Source organism: Chionomys nivalis, chromosome 2 (genome assembly GCF_950005125.1).
Source record: "Chionomys nivalis chromosome 2, mChiNiv1.1, whole genome shotgun sequence".
Lineage (NCBI taxonomy): Eukaryota > Metazoa > Chordata > Mammalia > Rodentia > Cricetidae > Chionomys > Chionomys nivalis.
Window position 1 is genome coordinate 56,362,853 of NC_080087.1, and position 21,665 is coordinate 56,384,517.

A 21,665-nucleotide genomic window follows, 5' to 3' on the forward strand; every position below is an offset into this window, starting at 1 on the left:
TTCATCTAGATTTTCTAACTGATGTATGCAGGGGCCTTTGGAACCTCCGTGACCAGCAGAGAGGTGAGCTGTGAGAGGCAAGAAGGTAGCTCAGCTCAACACAACAGTAGCTGTTGTTAGTTCAAACTTCTGGAGTCTGACCCTGAGTAGTCTGTTTTAGGTATAGTTAACCACAGCACAATTTGGTGAAAACTTTTTGTGGTGATAATTAACTCAATACCATGTACACAACAACGATTACAGAGATCTCTCTGAGGAACAAAGTAAGCAAATACAGATCAGGCTTGACTCGAATGAAACTCACTGTAAAGTCCATGAAGGTGGGTTCTAAAGATGGGCTTGAATAAGACTAGCTTATGATAAGGGTCTGGGGGAGGGTCCTGTGTGGTCTCCAGCCACACAGATAGTATAAAAGTCACCAGGCTATTAACCACATCTGCTCCCAGCTTCTGGTCAGAGAGCAGGTTATACAAGGAATGACCCTGTGTGTTTAACATTCAGGGTCCCCTAGTGCTTATCTGTGACCTAAAGACCTCCATGCCCCCTACAAACATATAGATTTTCAAAACTCTCCCTAATTATCCTATGAATTACAGAGAACCTGATGGAGTATCCAGCTTCATCCCTAGTTTTATTTATTTGGGTTTCTCCATCTTCTCCTTGTTTTAGCTAAGGGTTTGTCATTTTTGTTTATCTTTTGGAAGGACCGACTCTATGTTTCACTAATGCTTTGTGCTGTTTAGTTTCTATTTTGTTTATTTCTGCCTTGGTTTTTGTTAATTTCTTTCCATCTGCTGGTTATGGCTTTTGCTTATTCTTAGTTTTTTAAGAGTGAGATACACATTAGGTTTTTCCATTGATATCTCTGGCTTTTAAGTGTAAACACTGTAGTAGGAGGCTGCTCGTTCGTGTCCGGCCACTTAGACCCAAAATAATCACACAGAAACTATATTATTTAAATCACTGCTTGGACAATCACTTAAGTATATTGCAAGTAGCTCTAGAATTAACCTGTATCTATTATTTTTTATTTTACCATGAGGCTCGCGACCTACCGGCAAGGTTCCAGCTGGCAGCTTGCGTCTTTCCCCTCTGGCGGTTACATGGCATCTCCTGACTCTGCCTTCTTTCTCCCAGCATTCATTTTAGTTTTCCCTGCCTAGCTCTATTCTGCTTTATCACAGGCCAATGCAGCTTCTTTATTTATTAACCAATAAAATCAACACATATACAAAAGGATTTTCCACATCAAAACACTCATAGCTACAAGTTTTCCTTATGGTACTGATTTTTTATGGTTGTGTTTTTTTGTTTCCATTTCTCACAGGTCCTGGTGGTTACATTTCCACTTTCATGTGACTCTACAATCTTTTCCTGTTTCTCTTTTCTCTCTTTCAGTGGTACCATTTTCGTTAGAAACATGGCTGATCTCCAAGTGTTTGTATAATTCATATAGCCATTCTTCCTGTGATTTCTAATGTTTTTTCCCTTCTGACCTGAGACACTGGGAGTTATCTCAGTTTGCAATTGTTAGGAGTTACTTTGCAGCCTCATGCACGATCTATTTTGGATAAACTTCCATGTGCTAAAAAAGAATATATACTATGCCTCAGTTGATGTCTGTTACATACATCTGCCTTGTAGCAGCAATTCTCAACCTGTGGGTTGCAACCCCACTGGGGAGCACATATCAGATATTTACATTATATTTCATAACAGCAGCAAAATTACAGTTATAAATTAGCAACAAAAAAGTAATTTTATGGTTGGGGGTTGTCTTAGGGTTTCTATTTCTGTGAAGAGACACCATAACTACAGCAGCTCTTATAAAGGAAATCATTTAATTGGGGCTTCATTACAGTTTCAGAGGTTTTGTCCACTATCATCATTGTGGGGCACATGGCAGCATGCAAGCAGACATGGTGCTGGAGAAGACGTTGAGAGTTCTACATCTTGATCTGCAGGCAGCAGGCAGAAAACTGACTTGAGCTTCTGAGACCTCAAAGGCTGCTCCCACCATGACACATTTCCTCCAGCAAAGCCATGCCTACTCTAACAAAACCACAAAATCACTTCATATGGGGCCACACAACACGAGGAACTGTATTAAAGGGTCACAACATTAGGAAGGTTGAGAACCACTGATCTACAGAATACTATAATCCTGGTGTTATTTTGTTGACTTTTGCTGACAGTGAGCTACTGAAGTGACCCACTATCGTTGCACTGGGCCAATCTTTCTCTTTATGTCCCATAGTGTTGAATTGTGGAAGTGGGTGCTCTGAGGTTATGCACATCATTGTATCTTCCTGATGGATGGTTTCCTGTTAGTCACTTTTTTATCACTGTGTCAAATACTTGGCATACCCCACACCCCAAACATTCAGTAACTTCCTAAAACAGTGCCAGCAGCTGGTGACCAAATGTTCAATACACGAGTCTATTGGTGGTGACATTTCACATTCAAATCACATTAGTCCTTTTATTTTTTAAAAAAAATAGCTATTTGAGAATTTAATGCAGTGTGTGTTGGTCGCATTCAGATCCACTACCCACCAACTTAGTGCTGTTGTAGGTTATCCACCAGAGAAGACTATTCGGACATGGGTTTAAGCCAGTAGAAAGTCTTTATTAGCCAGTCTTTGTTTTCATTTTGGCTGGTGGGGATGTCTATGTGCTGAATTTTAGGGCCTGAATGGCTCTTCCCATTGTGGAATCAGTTGAGCTAAGAACTGAGGCCTATTACCCTAAATAACATTCTTTTTATCAATAACCATTGTCTCTTCTAACTAATTTGGTTTGAGTTCTGTTTGGTCAGATATGGATACAGTTACTCTTGCTTGCTTTCAGAATTCTTTGCTTAGAATATTATTTTCTATCCTTTCACTTTCCGTCTAAGTACACCTTGGCTGGTGAGAGTGAGTTTCTTGCAGGCAGCAAACTGCAAGAACTTAAAACTTAAAACTTACTTGTTTTAAGTCCAGTCAGTAAACCTATGCCTTTGAAAGGCATGTGGTACTACTACCCTGCTTTGTTTCCATTCTAGTTGTTTCGAATAATCTGTATCCATTTCTGCCTTATTTGTGCTAGAGTTGGGATGCTTTCCTGAATTGGCAGTATTTGATTTGTTCCTAATTCTCAGTTGCTTATCTACTCTTCATATGAAATTGATTCTTTCTTGTCCCTGAGAATCTTGTTCATCTCATCCAATTCCTCTCCAGTATCAGGGACTCCTTTATTCATACTTGTCTTAGGAGGTCTTTATTTCTCTTTCTATTGTGAAGGATGATTTGGTTGGGTACAATAATCTATTTTCTTTCAAGGTGTGAAGCTCCTCACTGAAACCCTCCTGGCCTTTAGAGTTTCTTCTGAGAAACATTTATGTGTGACTTGACGTTTCTCTCATAAAGATTTTAATATTCTTTCTTTGTTCTGTACTTGAATTATAATGCTTAATTATAATTTTTGTTCTGATTATGTCTAGTTGGGATTCTGTCTTCTATAATTAGCCATCTCTATCTTTCCCAAGACTTGACAAATTTCCCATCATTATTTCACTAATGGGTTTTCTGGGCCTGTATTACCCTTTTGTCTGTACTGATTAAACTCTTTAAATGGCCCTTTGATAGTGCCCTACAGATCTGAAGTGTCTTGTCTAGTCTTTTTTAATTTTCTTTATTGTTCTCTGAATATAATAATTCACCAATTTCAGTTTTCAAACTCTGGTGTTCTTCCACTTAAGCTGTCACTGATGCTTTCAGTCATTTCTTTTAAATTAGATTTATTGAGATTTGCATTTCCAAGATTTCCAATTGGTCATTTTCTAGCATATTTCTCTCTCTCTCTAATGAATTTATCTTTCATCTTCTTTGTTATTTTCCTTAATTCACCCATTTATTGGTATCATTTTTAATTTATTGATGTTTTAAACATCATTCTTTTACAATCTTTGTCCAGGGATCGGGGGAGTTGCCTCAATGGATAAAGTGCCTACCTTGCAGGCACGGGACTTGAGATCAAGCTCCAGAACCCATTTGAAAAATCAGATATGATGGTGTACATTTTGTAATCCCAGCATAGAGAGGCAGAGACAGACAGAACCCCAAGGCTCCCTGGTCAAGCAGTCTAGCCTACTTGGAAAGGTCTGGGTCAGTGAAAGATCCTGCCTCAAAAAACACACACGCACATGCAAGCACACACACACACGCATACACACACACAAGGTGGGGAGGAAGAGAGAGAGAGAAAATGAAGAATGACATGAAACACATGAGATCCTCTGACTTTTACACACACACACACATTCTCATGCACTTGTACATATATTTCTGTATATACATACAGAGAGACATACACACAAATAAATAGTAAATAAATTTAATTTAATTTTTTTAAATTTAGTTTTCTAAGTTTTAAATTTCTTAACATGACAAAAGAGTTGTATTCTAAATGTTTACAAGACAATGGTATTTACTAAGCACAACAGAATGTATTCATCTGAAATAAAATTCCATCCCAGGGCTAAAAACATAGACAACAATCTGACTTCTCACTTCTCTGTTAAATGGAAAGTAACTTTTAACACTATGCCTAATTTTGAAAGCACATTTAGTTTTAGAATTTGAGCACATTTGGTTCCAGACTTTGTAGGAAAACTGAGGTTCAGAATCTGGGATTTCACCTGTTCCTTGGGAACAGTCACCATAAATTCCTCTCTCAGCCAATGACCTCTACCTCTCTAGTCAATGGCCTCTATCTATTATATTCAAAGACCTCTATCTATTATATTCAAAGACCTCTATCTCTCAATTCAATGACCTCTATCTCTCAATTCAATGACCTCTACCTCTTTATTCAATGACCTCTATCTGTTCTATTCAATGACCTCTATCTGTTCTATTCAATGGCCTCTATCTCTCTATTCAATGACCTCTATCTCTCTATTCAATGACCTCTATCTGTTCTATTGAATGACCTCTATCTCTCTATCCAATGACCTCTATCTCTCTATTCAATGACCTCTACCTCTCTATTCAATGACCTCTATCTCTCTATTCAATGACCTCTATCTCTCTATTTAATGACCTCTACCTCTCTATTCAATGGCCTCTATCTGTCTATTCAGTGGCCCATAACTATTCATAGTGAGCTTTGGTTCCTCCAAGCTATAAAGTTAGAATTCAATTTTTCACGCCACTAAAATATCAAATAAACTCACAGGGAAAAATTCTCTCTCCTCTTATGTAGTAAGGAGGCTGCTTTTTTGTTTCCCCGTCACCCAGACTCCTGAAATAACCATACAGAAACTGTATTAATTAAATCACTGCTTGACTTATTAGCTCTAACTTCTTATTGGCTAGATTTTATATTTTAATTTAACCCATTTTCATTATTTTATATTTTACCATGAGGCTTGTGGCCTAACCACAAGGTTCCAGCATGTCTGTCTCTGGCAGTGGCTCCATGGCTTCTTCATGACTCCGCCTTCTTCCTCCCAGCATTCAGTTTACCCCCCCCCCAGTTCTGCTCTTCCCTATCAAGGTCCAAAACAACTTCTTTCTTAACCAATGGTATTCACCACCTACAGAGGGGAATCCCACATCACTCCGAAGCTATAAACCTGTATTAAAATGTAGAGTAGGGGTCTAGAGAATGGCTCAGCAGTTAAGAGCACTGATTGCCCTTCTGGAGGACTTGGGTTCAATTCTAGACACACACATGGCAGCTCACAGTCATTTATAACTCCAGGCATCTGAAACCTTTTTCTGACCTCTACAGGTGCTGCATACACATGGTCCAACAACACACACATAGGCAAAGCACCCATACATGTAAAATAAATATAAATTAAATAAAACAAAATGTAAAGTATGCCTTTGTGATTTTTAAAAATTATTTCCTAAGTTCGAGACCAGCTTGGTCTACAAGAGCTAGTTCCAGGACAGGCTCCAAAACCACAGAGAAACCCTGTCTCAAAAAAAAAAAAAAAAAAATTATTTCCTAGAAGGTTATTGAGACCCATGATCGGTTAGGGATTGCTATCTTCATTGCAGTGTGTAATCTACTGGGGAATAGTGTAAGCCAGTCAAGTAGGTTTGTTACATTGGTTTTTATTTATTTATTTATTTTATGTATATATGAATGTTCTGTCTGCATGTATGACTTTATGTCAGAAGAGGGCACTAGATCTCACTATTGATGGTTGTGAACCACCATGTGGTTGCTGGGAATTGAACTCAGGACCTCTGGAAGAGCATTCAGTGCTCTTAACCTCTGAGCCATCTCTCCAGCCCCCGGATTGTTACATTGTTTCCTTTGGCAGCATACTAAATACCAATGTACACAGCATTCCTGTGGTGCTTTGTCTCATTTGCTGCATCGTGCAGTGTAACAGCGTAAATGAACAGAAATTATAATAAAATATTCAGCTTTAATAAGGAAAAAACTTACAGAACCGAGGTTCCAGCGGAGAACAGGAAAGCAGAAGGGAAGGGGGGAGCATACCGGCAATATTTATTAGTAAAAAATATCCTCAGGGGACCCCGCCCTACAAGGAAGGTGATTGACTGGGGCTTCCCCCTACAGTGCAGAAACAATAAGCTGCTTAAGTATTGGTTTGATTATTTAAAAAAAAAAGAAAAGAAATATGGGGACCGGAGAGAGAGTTTAGTTGTAAAGAGCATTGGCTGTTTTTCCAGAGGACCTGGGTTCAATTCCCAGCACCCACAGGGCAGCTCACCGCTGTGTGTAACTCCAAGATCTGATACCCTCACTGTAGTCAAAACACTAAAGCACATGAAATAAAAATAAATTCATTTTTTTAAAAAAAGAAACCAAAACAAACCCAGTTGGTTCATTAACCAGATTCTAAAGTCACAAGCCTGAAGAAAAGCTAACAGCATTGACAATTCTTTGAAGAATATGAAGCTAAGCTTGCTGTTGGTGCCATCGACCCATCGACCAGAATCCGAAAGCAAGGTTGACAGACGAATGTGTGAACTGAAATAGGCTTCGTGTTTTGTGTTTTCCAGTTGCCAAGAAGCTTGCAAGTGAATATGGCTTAAAACGTCTGTCAGTAGGAGACGCGCTGCGGAGCATGTTAAGCAATCACCCAGATACGGAGCTGTCACTCATGATCAACTGGCACCTTCACAAAGGAATGACAGTGCCGGATGCACTTGCTATTCAAGCTCTAGACCTCTCCCTGATGGAAAGTGTGTGCAATACTATAGGGTAAGGGAGCTGGGGCAGAAGAAAGGGGAGAGGGCATAACTGTCAAGATGCTTGTAGTTATTTTAAAAGGTCCTGTAGACGGGTTTGGAGGAGAACAATCTGCTTCTCAGACTGAGCACTTAACGTGGAAACATTCTCTTTTCCTGTCAAGATCCATGGCTTGAACTCGTGGCAGATTAGCCCAAAGACTTCATTACTCCCTGCAGCAACTCCTGCATGGTCCACAGATGAGGCCACTGTGACTTTCTTACCCCCAATAGTTCTCGCTGCTCCATGGAAGGGTGGAAGGGCCCTCCTTAGTTCTCGGGTGATGTGGTCCCAGGCACATGGTTCCTCTCAGGCCCAGGTCTCTGTAAAGAGAGCCGTGCCCCTCCTGTGATGCCATATTCAGACAGGAACACTGAATACACGGCTTTGTTCTCAGTTCATTGTCCTCTGCTGATCTTTCTTCTTGTCTATTACAGCCATTGGTCACACCTCAGCGAACGCCAATGCTCTCTGGTCTGGGATCCAGGTCACTAGAATCCCCTGGCTTAGTCACGATCATTGTATACTTAGAACCCCTGGCTCCTCTGCAGGTGGCTTTGAGTCAAGTCATCGAAGAGTTAGTTCCTCTAGTTTCAGGGCTGGGAGCACTCTTGGGTGACAGCCTTTGGGAGAAGGGGCATATCCACACTGAGTTATTTCTTCTCTGGGGCTTAGCTTTCCTCAATGAGGACAACTTTGGTTGAGTCTCAGATTATTCCACCTTAATCCCAGGATGAAGGCTGCTTAGCCACCCTAGCTTCTTTTCCCCAATCCTGAGAGTCACTCAAGTGGCCTTTCCCAGTAGAAAGAAGTATTGTTCAAAAGAAAACAATATGTCACTCTCTTGCAGACTACAGTGAGCTGGCTGTGTCATTTACCCTCTCTGCTGGAGACTTCTAGCTAGGCCCTGCACTCCGTTGGAGAGCATTGGCAAGCGGGCCCTGTCATTCAGGACAGATGGCCCTAACTGATGGCCACCAGCCACGTGACCAGCTTTCTGACTTGTCTATGAGATTTTTAAAGAATTTTCGTTTCCCTTCAGTTTGGCAGACAATCTTGTTATCTCTGACTGCTGGGCTGTAGCTCTCATACTTTGTTCTCGCGCATGTGTGGTAGGCCTCACAAATACGTCACAAATTCCCCAATCTTCTACGGCAAGAGCATCTCCTCCCAGCACACACAGCTGCTCACTTAGCATCTGGTCCATGCATTGCCCTCTTCCAGTTGCTTTTCACACCTGCTCTCTATCTTTAAAGCCACCCAAAGTGGTAAATAGAATTTTCTCCTATTTTGCTAAAAACCAAGACAAGGTTTCAAATCTAGGCCTGCTTGCATTCATTCTGTTGTTTGTGTTTATAGTGATAATACCAGGAATACAGAGTTTTCAAGGTATAGGAGATGTGCTTCTCAAATTCTACCAAAACCTAGTTGTGTGGTGCTGAGCATATGGATGGATAAATGTGGCTCTCCTGCCTCTGCTTTCAAAGCTGTGGATGTGTGTCCTGACCACCTTGATGTCTAAGGGATGACTTAGATGTAAAGATGGAGGAGAAGACACACACAAAAATGTATCAGTGCCATAAGGAAAAGCCTAGGAGTACTCAAAGACAGAGATCTGTTCTGGAAGACATAAGGGAATTATGAGGAAAAAAAGGAATGTGGAATTTCTGCTTTTCTGTTTGTCTGTTAGTGTGGTCATTGATGGCTACCCTGTAACCACAAACCAGATGAATATCTTGGAGACGAGGTCAATCATTCCCATGGTCATCTTTGAGTTGGACGTGCCATCCAAGGAGATATTCAAGAGGTTGCTCTTCGAAAGGAAAATGGAGCAGAGGTAATCTTCCTGAGGGAACTGTGGGACTGGGGTGACCTTGACCATCCATACAGGGGATGTCGCAGGCCTTCAACAACTTTTTCATCCCTGCCCTGTTTCCTTCTTAGTACGCCTTATCCACTGCACAACAGCACACAGATTATAGCTTACAAGAATGCCAAGTACCGTAAAAATGTCAGTGAGATCAGGAAGTTTTATCAAGAACAGCATCAAAACTGGCATGTGATTGATGGATTTCACAGTAAGTGGTGGGTATGGAATGAAGTCATTAAAGACATCCAGCAGATGAATAAGTACATACAGACATACATGGAAAAAATAAAGGAAGGTAAGTTATTATGTGTATGTCTTACATGTGTGTGTGTGTGTGTGTGTGTGAGAGAGAGAGAGAGAGAGAGAGAGAGAGAGAGAGAGAGAGAGAGAGAGGCCAGAGGACAACCTCAGGTGTCTAAAAGAAAGGGAGGGATAGATAGGAGCCTAGCAAGATATTATGAGACCAAATGATACATCCACAGCTCTATGTCTAACATCTGAAACCATGGTTCAGCAGCCCCTCCCACCCCGAGGATAACCATGTGTGGCACACATGGCCTCTCTCTTGGGCTGGCTCCATCTTCAGCTTTCCTCAGCAAACCTTCCATATCCTTGGCATCCCTAACATCCCAGCACATTCATTGTGTTTTATTTGCAACAATACATTTCTGTCACGTAATCCACTCAGTTTGGGTACTTGTTTCTAATAGCCCCCCCCATCTCAACTTCAAGCAACACAGTCTCAAGAGCCACCTGGAGAGATGTTGATTGAGTTTACCACACACTGCTTGGCCTCCAAGCCCTCTTCTAAAATCTTGGTGGAAGCTTCCATGACCCTAGAACTCTCTCCTTAGTCATGCCTGAAATGGCAGCATCAATTGGATAATTGTTTATTTACTGCCCGTGTATCTCAGGCTGGCCTCGAACCCTGGCTTCCTGAGGGCCAGAGTTCCTACTCTTCACCACCACACCAGCAGGCAGTCTGGTCTTGTAGGGGACCAAGCCTTTGAAAAGGCAAGGAAAGCAAGAGTGCCAGCATGACAGAGACCCAGGCCTTTTGGAATTGTTTTAGTTTCCTAGGGCTACAAGGAAAAACTGAGTGGATCAAAAGACAGAAATGTAGCGTGTCATAATTCACAAGGCTGGAAGTTCAAAACCAAGGTGTTGATGGTGTCATGCTTTCTCTGAGGACTTTATGGGAGGGTCGGCTTCATGCCTTCTTTGTTTCCAGCATAACCAACAATCATTGGCTTCAGAGTCACCATGACAACGCTATCTCTGTCATTGCCTGTCATTCTTTTTGTCTGTCACATGCCATGTTCCTCTGTGTCTTTGTCCATCTGACTCTGTTCTCAAAAGTGGTTACATTCAAAGATGCCGTGAATCCTTCAATGTACCTTTTGAGAACACAGTTCAGCCTAGAAAACTAAACTAACCTTGTGGCATATCTGTTTGTTTGTTTGTTTGTTTGTTTGTTTGTTTGTTTTTCCAGGCAGCATCTCTCTCTGTAGCCCTGGCTGGTCTTGAATGCACAGAGATCCACCTGCCTCTACCTCCAGTGTTCTGGTATTAAAGGCAGGTGCTTTGGTATATCCTTTTCGTTAGAAACAAATATTCACATCCAAAGGGAACAATTCCTAAGGTATGAACAACACAGGGCAGGCCCGAATTCACAGCAGCACCAGACGTGTGACTGAACAGCCCAGTCTGTGTCCTGCAATAATGCTCATGGTACAGTAACACAGAGAACCAATCAGAGTTCTGTTCAGTCAGTGATAATCAATCAGAGTTCTGTTCAGTCAGTGATAAAGAATCAGTGACACAGTCAGACTTATGTTCAAATTAACAGAGGAATTGGGGAAATTAGGTAGCAAGTAACAACATCACTTTGTATTAGCCAAGTAACCCTACTCCAGAAACTTCTGAGCCCTGAAAAATACAAAGATGTTAGGAGACTCTGAACTCTTCCGAGTGGACCAGGACCTAATGAAGTGGTCACAGTTCATGGCTGCTATCCAGTTTCGTGGAGATCAGAAGTAGAGCCAAGGTGTCCAGTTCAGCTTTGTTGACTCAGTCAGGCCACAGATGTTGCCACTTGGAAAGTCCTAGATTCCAGCAGTGTACAGTCTAAGGACCTTTCTGGAAAGGGTGCCGAGGCCACATTGGTCATTCCTTGTTTTCAGGAGGTCAGTGAAAAATGGCAGTCAATAAGACAATGTTCTTCAATGCTCACCTCATTGAAAGAGAGCTATGGTTGCTGGACTAGCAGTTAGTATCAGAATTGTGTAGAAATACTTGTTAGAACATAGATGTGTGTGTATGACCATTCGTACAAATGGAGTATGTATGTATAAGTATTGAATTATATAAAATGTGTATATATAACTATTATTTGTATATAATTGATAATACCTAAAACACTAGAATGATAATACACAACAAAGACAAATATTTAAGTAAACCACATATATACTTTTAGTTATATACATAAGTTAAAAGTCTTATAGTTTATATGTTTGTGTAGTAGAATTTGCTATGCATAAATTCAAAGGAACTGGGTGGCCGGGCACGGGGCAGCAGTAATATAATGACGTAAGAGGACCACAAGGTCAAGGCCTGGGATACATAGAATCAAAACATGTCTCCTTGAATACAAAAACAAACCAAGATTAAACATATCTACAGAACTGAGTCAACAGAGAAAGATGCCAAAGACAATTAACGGATGAGTTGCAAAATAATGTTTACAGTAATGGCATGAATATGTTATATGCAAAAAACACACATACATATATATGTATTTATATGTAAGTATGTATAGAAAATATTTTAAAAGGCATAAACACAACAGTGGATACTGCTTAGGATGGATAGTAGGCTGAGAGGGTGTAGGCATGAAGAATAACTTTTATTTCATTAGTTTGCTTGCTTGTTTTGAGAGAGGTTCTATATAGCCCAGGCTGGCCTAGAATTTGTGGCAGTCCCCCTGCCTCAGCCTCCAGAACTTGGGATTGTAGACTTCCACCACCATATGCATTTATAGTAACTTTACTTTTTACTCTTGTTTAGAATGTGAGATTGTGTACTGTTAATATAGTGGTGTCTAACTGAAATTATTTTACTTTTTAACCATTATATTTCCTGTGAAAATATATAATAATTAATATGTTAATAACAGGGAAAGCTGCTTGCATTGACAAATTATGTATCACACCTGAAGAGCTGATTTCTCGTCTGGGAGAGTTTGGGCAGTTCTGCCCCGTCAGCCTAGCAGAGTCTTATGAGTTAATTGATTGTTCTGTAACTAACAGCTTGGAATTTGCAGCAGAGTTCAGAGGACACTATTATAAAATGGGTTCTCAAGAAAAGCTAAATGTAAGTTTGTTTCTTATATAAATGTTTATTAAGGAAGGAAAATTACTTGTCTTGATGAGAAGAACAGGCACCCTTGGGTACACTTAGAAAATTGGAACCAAGAACCCCACCATTGGAACCTGTGACTCTGGGATCAGAGAGAAACTCGGAGAGTAGCCCTGGACTGCCCTGCCCCAGCCCCAGATACATTTAGAAGGCTTTGGTCAGTGGTGGTCTTGGGTTGCCTATCAGGCAGGGAAAGCCAACAGTTGAGTCTCCCCAACGGAGGGAGCGTGAAGCATCTGGACTCAGCCCCACAGAAAGATACCAAGGGATTCATCTTCAAGAGATGAGGGAGTAAAGCCAAAGTCAGTAGGAATGAAGCAAGAGCTTGATTGATGTCTTCCTTACTTAAAAAATAAATAAATAAAACAGCACTAGTTATCCCCAGCATCTGTGAGGATTGGTTCCAGGACATCCCCTCCAAGGGTGCCAAAACCTGTGGATGCTCAATTACAAAGCGGGTAGCATTTGAGTATAACCTAACCTATGCGTACCCTCCTACATCCATGGAAACACTTCTAGATGGCTTATACTATCTAATGTAATGTAAAAAGCTTGTAAATGGTTGCTAGGCTGTGTTGTTTAGAGGACTGTGCGAGGGAAAAGGCAGACAAGTTCAGTAAAGAACTAGTCTTTTTCCTCCAGCCTGAATCTGAGGCTGCACAGGCCACGGATATGGAGAATGGACTACTTGTACCTATGGATTCAAAAGTCTAACCAGATATTGATTCTAATATTTTGATACCTGTGATTTGATGACACATAATGGTTTGTAACTGAAGACAATAACGAAAACTAATCTGAATATTTTATTTTCCTCTAGAGAACAAGAACTTTAATCTCTTTACTTTGTGGGTACTTCTTTCTTCCTGCTTATATCATAATAATCACAGAATTCTCAAAACAGAAGTCCTGGCAGATATTTTGTGCCTTTGCATCCTGCAGAGCATCTATTGCCACAGGACAGCTCTAAAGGGCACAGGTAGACTGGCAGGTGACGAAGGACTCCCTAGTCCTTGTCATAGAATAGGAACTAAAATAATACTATGTAAGAAGAGACGTTTGGTTGCTTGGGATTATTATCCTGCAGAACTCCTTATAGGAGAAGTTACAATAGCTTCTCTCAGATGGCTTGGAAGGTTACTGAAATGGGAAACGATCAGGAGAGCCACCAGGATGCTTTGATTGGCGTATTATTGCTGTTTTAAATGCTCTTGCTGTTGTACCTCTTTTCTTAATAGAAATTTCTGATGAACCCAGAATTGTACGTGCCTCCCTTGGCACCTCATCCACTCCCACCTGCTGCCATGCTCCCCAAAAGGCTGACCCTGTCAGAGCTCAAGAGTCGATTTCCCAAGTGTGCCGAGCTCCAAGGCTACTGCCCAGTGACTTACCTTGATGGAAAACAAAGGCAAGCCCTCATAGTCACAGGACAGACCCACACCCCTGCTCGGTACCATGGGTCCATGGGACTGTTTTTAAGGATTTATTTTTAATCTCGTGTGTGTGTGTGTGTGTGTGTGTGTGTGCGCGCGTGCGTGTGCATGCAGGTGCCCACAGAGGCCACAAGAGAACATCTGATCCCCTGGAACTAGAGCTATGGGTGTTGGGAGTCGCCCAACATGGGGTAAACATGCTGGGAACCCCAAGTCCTGTCTTTCTCAAGAGCAGCAAGCGCTCTTAACCTCTGAGCCATCTCTCCAACTCACGAAGAAACAGTCTTACCATGCTGATCACCTGGGGAAATGTTTCTTACTTGAGCTGCCGAAGCAGAAAAAATGACACATTTTGGCATTTTATGTATACAGTACTCCATATCAACGATAAGATATTAATTACAAAGCTACATGTATTAATTACACCGTGGTTTTTGTTTTGTCTTGTGTTTTGTTTTTCAGATATGATGCCCTGGTGCCTGGTAACATTCAATATGCCGTAGAGTATCGGGATCGTATATTTATTTGCGAGAGTGAAGAAAAACTGCAGAAATTTTTGAGGTGAGATTATTCGCCAGTTGTAAATATTTATCATGTTCTATGTCCCATCTTCTATTCTTGGAACTATGGAGGAAAAGGGAAGGGACACACAGACACGGACGGACACACACACACACAGAGGGAGAGTGAATAAGCACTGCTTTGTCCCAAAGCATAAGGCTCCAGAACGTGTGGTAGATTTTTTAAGTACCTGATAATAATGGAATGTTTTGTTTGGGTTTGGTTTGGTTTGTTTTTTCAAGACAGGGTTTCTCTGTGTGTAGCCTTGGCTGTTCTGGAACTCATTTTGTAGACCAGGCTGGCCTTGAACTCAGAGATCCGCCTGCCTCTGCCTCCCGAGTGCTGGGATTAAAGGCTTGCGCCACCACAACCCGGCCATAATAATGGAATATTATGGGGCCCAAAGAGTGAGAAAGGGCCTAGCACACTGGTATGATTGCACTGTCTGAGTAAAGACTAGGAATAGACTAGAATAAGGGATAAAGGGCCAGATGCCAAGCCGATGGACCTGTGATCAACCTGTCCCTGGGGACCCAGGAACTGTAGGAAAGTCCGCCTGTCCACTTTCGAGGCAGGGCTGGAGGAGGTCAGCAGGGTTCAAGCAATATCACCAAACAGCATTTCTGTCCCGACCAGCAGGACACGAACAGAGAGCTCTGGAGGGAAGAGAAATGAAAGGGACAAGAGACACAAGGAATGGATAGCAAGTCTATTTCTGATCAAGCTGCCAACTTTAATTTTTCTCAGGAACATATAGGAAAGGGGGTGGGGGTTGGGTAGGATGCTGGAAAGTCAGGTCTGGAGACATCCTAGCTGATAGGAAGAGATAAGAAAATACTGAGGGTCTGTGACTCTTAACAAAGGGAATGGCAATTACTTCTGAAGCCTGGGGCCTGCAGGTCTCACAGGGAGATAAGACACTGGGTTAATTTCCTAGGCCAGGAACTTGCCCTGCAGAGGTGAATATCTTACTTAATTTGTGACTAAGATGGCTCTAATCAAAACACAGGTCTTTGCTCCTGGAATGTCTTCCCTTTTTATAAATATTAGAATGAAGCGAGTTAGAGGTCATCTAGGAGATGAGCAGGTACTAACCAGTGGAAGGAGGGGGGAGCAGATGCCCGATCCTCCCATGTTTAATTGGTGGGGGAAATTCCTTTCCAAAGTTACAGGTGTCTTTTTGGGGAGGCGAGGGTCTAGGTTTTTATGTCAATAACTCTGGACATCAACCTCTATGCCATCAGGCATGTTCCTCAGGAGACCCAGGGATGGGATATGCATGGTCCTCCCCTTGCAGTGCTCGGCCTTGCACCCCTTGCTGGTGCCCATGCCTGTTGTGGACAGACACACATACCTCTGGGTTATATGTGGCTCCTATAGGAGATTGGCTCTCAAGGGGCTCTTCTAGCCCTCGATCAGCCAGATCAAGCCGGTGATAGTTGACCTGAATGGGCTTGCATGCCAGAGTCCCCCTGTTGGCGAATAAACTTAGTGAGCCTATTAAGGGCCCACAGTCCAAAAGCCATCAATAATAAAAATCCTAAAGGGAGGGTAAGAGGGTGGTGACCAGGGGGAGGTGGAGAACCAGGTTTTGAACCACCCTTCCTCTTGCTCTCTCTGCTTTCTTCTACGCTCTAATCCTTCTCTGACCTTAGCCATGCTATCTCTAACTATCCCGGTACGGTCAGTATAAAAACTACATTCCTCTTTTAGGGCAGCGCAAAGGCCTCCCTGCTGGGAATAAGAGATCTAGTCCTTGTCGGTTCTGCAGCACTACCTCAGACAAGGAAACAAGTGATTTCTCTAAATTAGGGATGCCTCTTTCTAGGTTTTGGATATCCTCGTCAAGAGTAAGGCACAGTTCTGACTAGCGTCTGTTGGAGAGAATTAAGGAGGATATATTGTTCCAGCACCAGCGGTACCGAGGCTCAAAAGAACAGCTAGGGTTACTGCAGTCACAGGCTCTAGCCTAACTCTGGTCAAGGAACGGTCAGGGTGCCAAGCCTGAGCAAATTGTTCTGGGGTATAATAGATTAATCTTGGAACAATCTGAATAAGAACGCAAAAGCTATTAGGTTGTTTAATGTGGAGGACCTAGATTCAGGGTGTCAGCCCACCGGGTCTCTGTATCAGGAAGTGAAGACAGTAAAATACTGTTGGCCGGGGCAGTCTGTTACAAAGATGCTTGTGAGAGGAGGGTGTGCTATTCCCTATGCACAATCCTGAGCCAACGGCCTGAGTCAAGGTAATTTTACTTGTAGGGGCTTGACTCCATTTGCATTTTTGGGGGTCGTTGGAGTAGCTATAGTTTCCATAGGTGGCCACACCTTCGTAAAAAGGTGGGGTGGAACGATAACATAGCCAACAGGAATTTGTTAGGGTAGGATTAGTTGCATTTAGCGCTAAAAAGGTTTGATTAATTATTTTTAAAACAAAATTATAGGTGCCAGGGTCATAAAGAGATAAGCCAGGAAATACAGACTTGATCCTATGAGCCATAGTGTGTATTGCCGACTTGTAAGCTAGGCCAGTATTAAAATCAGTTTTGCTTAGGAATAAGATCTTCCATGTGATGTTAGGAATGGGTGGAGGCAGAAACAGTGTTTAGAGGTTAATAGAGCAGTCCTAAACAATATACGAGGCAGGTTGGAGCTCCCACCCTTAGGCCCTCCTCTCTCCACTGGTCACCCCTCCTGCTGCCAGCCAGTGTCCTCCACCTTGGCTACAGGGGTATCCAACTCGGGAATGAAGGTGCCACCTAGATAATTCAAATTTTTCAGAAGAATGAAAAAGTTTTATATAGCCGCTGTGAAAATTAAGAAATCTGATAAAGAGGTGATCATTCCCAGCACTCGGAAGGTGGGAGCTGAAGAATTAGGGATTCGAAGTTTTTCTTAGCTGTGGAGTGGGTTATCCGATTGTGGGAAATCAAAAATCAAAGAAGCTGCTAGAACCCCTAGTCTTCTCCCTTGTATATTTTTTCTCCAGAAGGTAAAGCAAACGGTGAGCACTGTCTCACATTTGTGTCTATGTTCTGCATGGATGTGTGTGCGCATGCGTCTAACGAGCTTTGTATCCGTAGGCTGCCGATGCGTTACTGGGACCAGAAGCTCCCCCACAAGCTTCCTCCGCTAAAGGAATCCATCCACCTCACCAGTCTCCCTTTGCCTGGGTATCTGGAACAGGTTCTGTTGCGGGATTTTCTACAATACACATACACGTTACAACAATGCAGGGGTCTCTTCTAACAGTAACTTCTGCTTTTGTAACTGGGGTTCCAAGCAAAATTTCCCGATTTAAGTTGTAAAGCACTCTTCAACTATTTCATTTACGGGTGGTTGTTAAAATGAAAGCGGTGAACTCCTATAACCAATGCCTGAAACAGCAGTACCCCAGTGATGGGGGGATGGGCGGTCAGTACCCCAGTGATGGGGGATGGGCGGTCAATACCCCAGTGATGGGGGGATGGGCGGTCAGTGCCCCAGTGATGGGGGGATGGGCGGTCAGTACCCCAGTGATGGGGGATGGGCGGTCAGTACCCCAGTGATGGGGGGATGGGCGGTCAGTACCCCAGTGATGGGGGGATGGGCGGTCAGTACCCCAGTGATGGGGGGATGGGCGGTCAGTACCCCAGTGATGGGGGATGGGCGGTCAGTACCCCAGTGATGGGGGGATGGGCGGTCAGTACCCCAGTGATGGGGGGATGGGCGGTCAGTGCCCCAGTGATGGGGGGATGGGCGGTCAGTACCCCAGCGAGGGGGGATGGGCGGTCAGTACCCCAGTGATGGGGGGATGGGCGGTCTTAAAACTACTCACATGTAAATTGGATGCCTAGTTTGATTTCTCCTCCTCCTCTTTATTCCTCCTTTTCCTCCCTCTCCTCCTCCTTCTTCTTTTTTAATGATTTGAAATGTTGCGTTGGCCTGCCAAAGGTTAACTTACTCCACAAAAGAATTAAGTTAGTACCAGGATAGATGAACTACAAAACCCATGTTTTAGCCCAAATCCACGTGAAATTACTCAGATCATCCAGCTATAATTATATAATTATTTTTTAAAATAGTAACGTTTGTCACTAGTCAATTTCTGTTTCAAAGTAATTTAATTTTTAAATTATTTGTGCATAGATGTGCATGCCCTGCCCGTGATGGGAAGGGACATGTGTCATGGTGTGTGTGTGTAGAAGCCAGGTGACAAGGCCAGGTGACAAGGCCAGGTGACAAGGCCAGGTGACAAGGCCAGGTGACAAGGCCAGGTGACAAGGCCAGGTGACAACTCTACAGAGTTGGTTCTGTCCTCCCAATTCTACACGTGTTTCTAGGGTGAGACTCACGTCACCAGGCTTGCGAACACCTTTACTTACTGAGCCCCCTCACTAGTCTCCTGAAGTTATTATTGCTTTTTAGTTCTTCAAGATGAATGTCAAAACCACAATTTTACAGGTTTATTACAACTTCTTAAACACTTTGTTTTGTTTTGTTTTTCGGTTTGCCTAGAAAGTTAGCTTTCAATGGTACCTATTTGAGCTACATAGCAAGACTGCCTGAAAAATAAAATCTGAAAGAAAAACCAAAAGGAGAGATGGGGAGAAAGTTGGCTTCCATCTGGCATAATGCCATCATGCCAGGGAGGATCACCGGGGAGGAGTCTTGTCACAGGCCTGTTTTACACATGCCAGGGAGGACCACTGGGGAGGAGTCGTGTCACAGGCCTGTTTTACACTTGCCAGAGAGGACCACTGGGGAGGAGTCTTGTCACAGGCCTGTTTTACACGTGCCAGGGAGGACCACTGGGGAGGAGTCTTGTCACAGGCCTGTTTTACACATGCCAGGGAGGACCACTGGGGAGGAGTCTTGTCACAGGCCTGTTTTACACATGCCAGGGAGGACCACTGGGGAGGAGTCTTGTCACAGGCCTGTTTTATTAGGAGGCCTCTTTCACCTTCACAGCTCTAGGAATTTGGCTGCAATGACACTGTGGTCTCTGGATTCCTTGTCATGTGGCCAAGGATGCAGAGTGGGAGGCAGGCTGCCCGTGCGACAACACAAGCAGAGATGAGCCAAGGCCACTCAGAGCTCCGGGTCCCCATCTTTCCTTTCTAACTTTATGTTACAGAAAATGTCAGCCATATGAACAGAGGCCGTCATGCACTGGAGCCCAGGCATGCAGCCCTCCCCCAGCTGGCATCACCCAGCTGGCATCACGCCAGCTTATATTTCATTTCCCCTCTGCAAGTGTAGTTTGTGTTTCTTTCCTGGTGGCCGGATGGTCACCCAAGCACCCCGCCCCAGGAAAGGCTATGTGATGAAAAGAATCAGACCTTTACTGATCTGTATTAAGAATGGGAACTCAACTACGCACTGACTTCAACTGTTCCCTCCCTCAGGGTACAGCAACTTCCCTAATCAAAGCCATGAATTCAGCGGGATGCCTGAAGCCCAAGTTCCCCTTCCTAAGCGTGAGGCGGTCTGTCCTCCTCTATGTAGGGCTTCATCTCAAAGGTAAGCTTTCTAAATGACCACCACTCAGAGGCGCTCAGCACTTGACCCATGAGTGGCAGACTGGCCTGGTTATTATTTCCTTGTACGGGAAGGGGCAGATGAACACAGGTGAAAATGAAAATATCGAACTGAAATTGCCAGTTTTTAAGTCAAGCACTATAAACTGCACCTGGTAGCACAGGCCCGTAAAATCCCAGCTGCGCAGGCCACTGAGGAGGATTACAAGCTCAAAGCCTGCCTAGGTTATGGAGTGAGCTCCACTACAGCCTTGGCCACTTAGGAAGACCCTGCCACAAAAACAAGTTTAAACTAGGCATGGTGGCACACACCTTTAATCCCAGGACTCGGGAGGCAGAGGCAGGCAGATCTCTGTGAGTTCAAGGCCAGCCTGGTCTACACAGCCAGGGCTACACAGTGAGGCCTTAGCTCAAAAAAAAAAAAAAAATGCAGAGGTCTGGGCATAGTGGTAGAGCACTTGCTTAGTGTATGTGGTTCAAACCCAAGCACCACGGAATTAATAATATAATAAAATCAGGGTAATAAATAATATAGTCAAGACTCAAAAATCCATGCCATAAGAAAGGTGAACACAGCCGGGCGGTGGTGGCACATGCCTTAATCCCAGCACTCAGGAGGCAGAGGCAGGCGGATCTCTGTGAGTTCGAGGCCAGCCTGGTCTACAAGGGCTAGTTCCAGGACAGGAACCAAAAGCTACGAAGAAACCCTGTCTCGAAAATCCAAAAAAAAAAAGAAAAAAAAAGAAAGGTGAACACAGAAAATTACAGTCTAAGATAGGGGCCATCTTCCCCTTAGCTGGGTGGCCTACTTACACACAAAGTTCTACCTTGTTGAATGGCTTACTAACCACCTTATCAGAAAGCATTCATAAGTTGTTGAAATTTTCTTCAGCCTTTAATCCCAAAGGTTCTGAATATTCAAGAAAAAAATACAAGAAGAAGATGGAGAAGTTTTTGGAAAGATGTGAACTCATAACATACCTCAGTGCCAAGATGACCCGGAAGTACAAGGAGCCTCAGTTTAGAGCCATTGACTTCGATCACAAGCTTCAGACCTTTTTGGCCCTGAGAAACATAGACCCCATTACTGGATAACTTGCTTAGGTTACCAAGACCCAAATTTCTCAAATCTTCTCCAAGGGAGAGAGGGACTTAAGGGAGCAGACTTCAAATCTTGCATTTTCTGAAGTTTATTTCCCTCTTATCTGATGTTATGTGGTCACCAGGTCTCAAATGGACTCAAAGGCCTATGAGGAAGGGTCACCCTCTGAGTACCTAAGTGTTAATACAATTTTCAAGTTTATTGCCTTTTTCTGAATTTTGATGCTTCCACAAAATGGGCATCCTGTTTGAGATATTAAAATGCTTACTAAATCTATTTTCTATTTTCTTTTCTTTTGTTGCTTGCTTGTTTGAGACAGAGTCTCTCTACAAAGCACTGACTATCCTGGAACTCTGCAGACAAAGCTGGCCCCAAACTCAGAGATCTGTCTGCCTCTGCCTCCACGTGTGCCACCATGTCTGACTTTTTCTTTTTAAACACTTTCAGTAGAAAGCCAGTCTCTGTTAAAGAGAACTACGCATTAAACATTAGAAAGTTTCA

The 21,665-nt window shown here is 43.1% G+C and overlaps 1 protein-coding gene across 1 annotated transcript in view; it reads left to right on the forward strand.

The window, feature by feature from the left end:
* Nucleotides 1-21,433, forward strand: part of Ak9 (adenylate kinase 9) — a 113,864-nt gene extending 92,431 nt beyond the window's left edge. Inside the window, exons 31-39 of the mRNA XM_057762675.1 lie at nt 7,032-7,233; nt 8,951-9,097; nt 9,205-9,425; nt 12,309-12,505; nt 13,789-13,958; nt 14,446-14,544; nt 17,627-17,729; nt 19,931-20,045; nt 20,955-21,433. Of these exons, the coding sequence (XP_057618658.1) occupies nt 7,032-7,233; nt 8,951-9,097; nt 9,205-9,425; nt 12,309-12,505; nt 13,789-13,958; nt 14,446-14,544; nt 17,627-17,729; nt 19,931-20,045; nt 20,955-21,157 (1,457 nt within the window). The 3' untranslated portion in view covers nt 21,158-21,433. The remainder of the gene's footprint in view (nt 1-7,031; nt 7,234-8,950; nt 9,098-9,204; nt 9,426-12,308; nt 12,506-13,788; nt 13,959-14,445; nt 14,545-17,626; nt 17,730-19,930; nt 20,046-20,954) is intronic.
* Nucleotides 21,434-21,665: the final 232 nt, after the last annotated feature.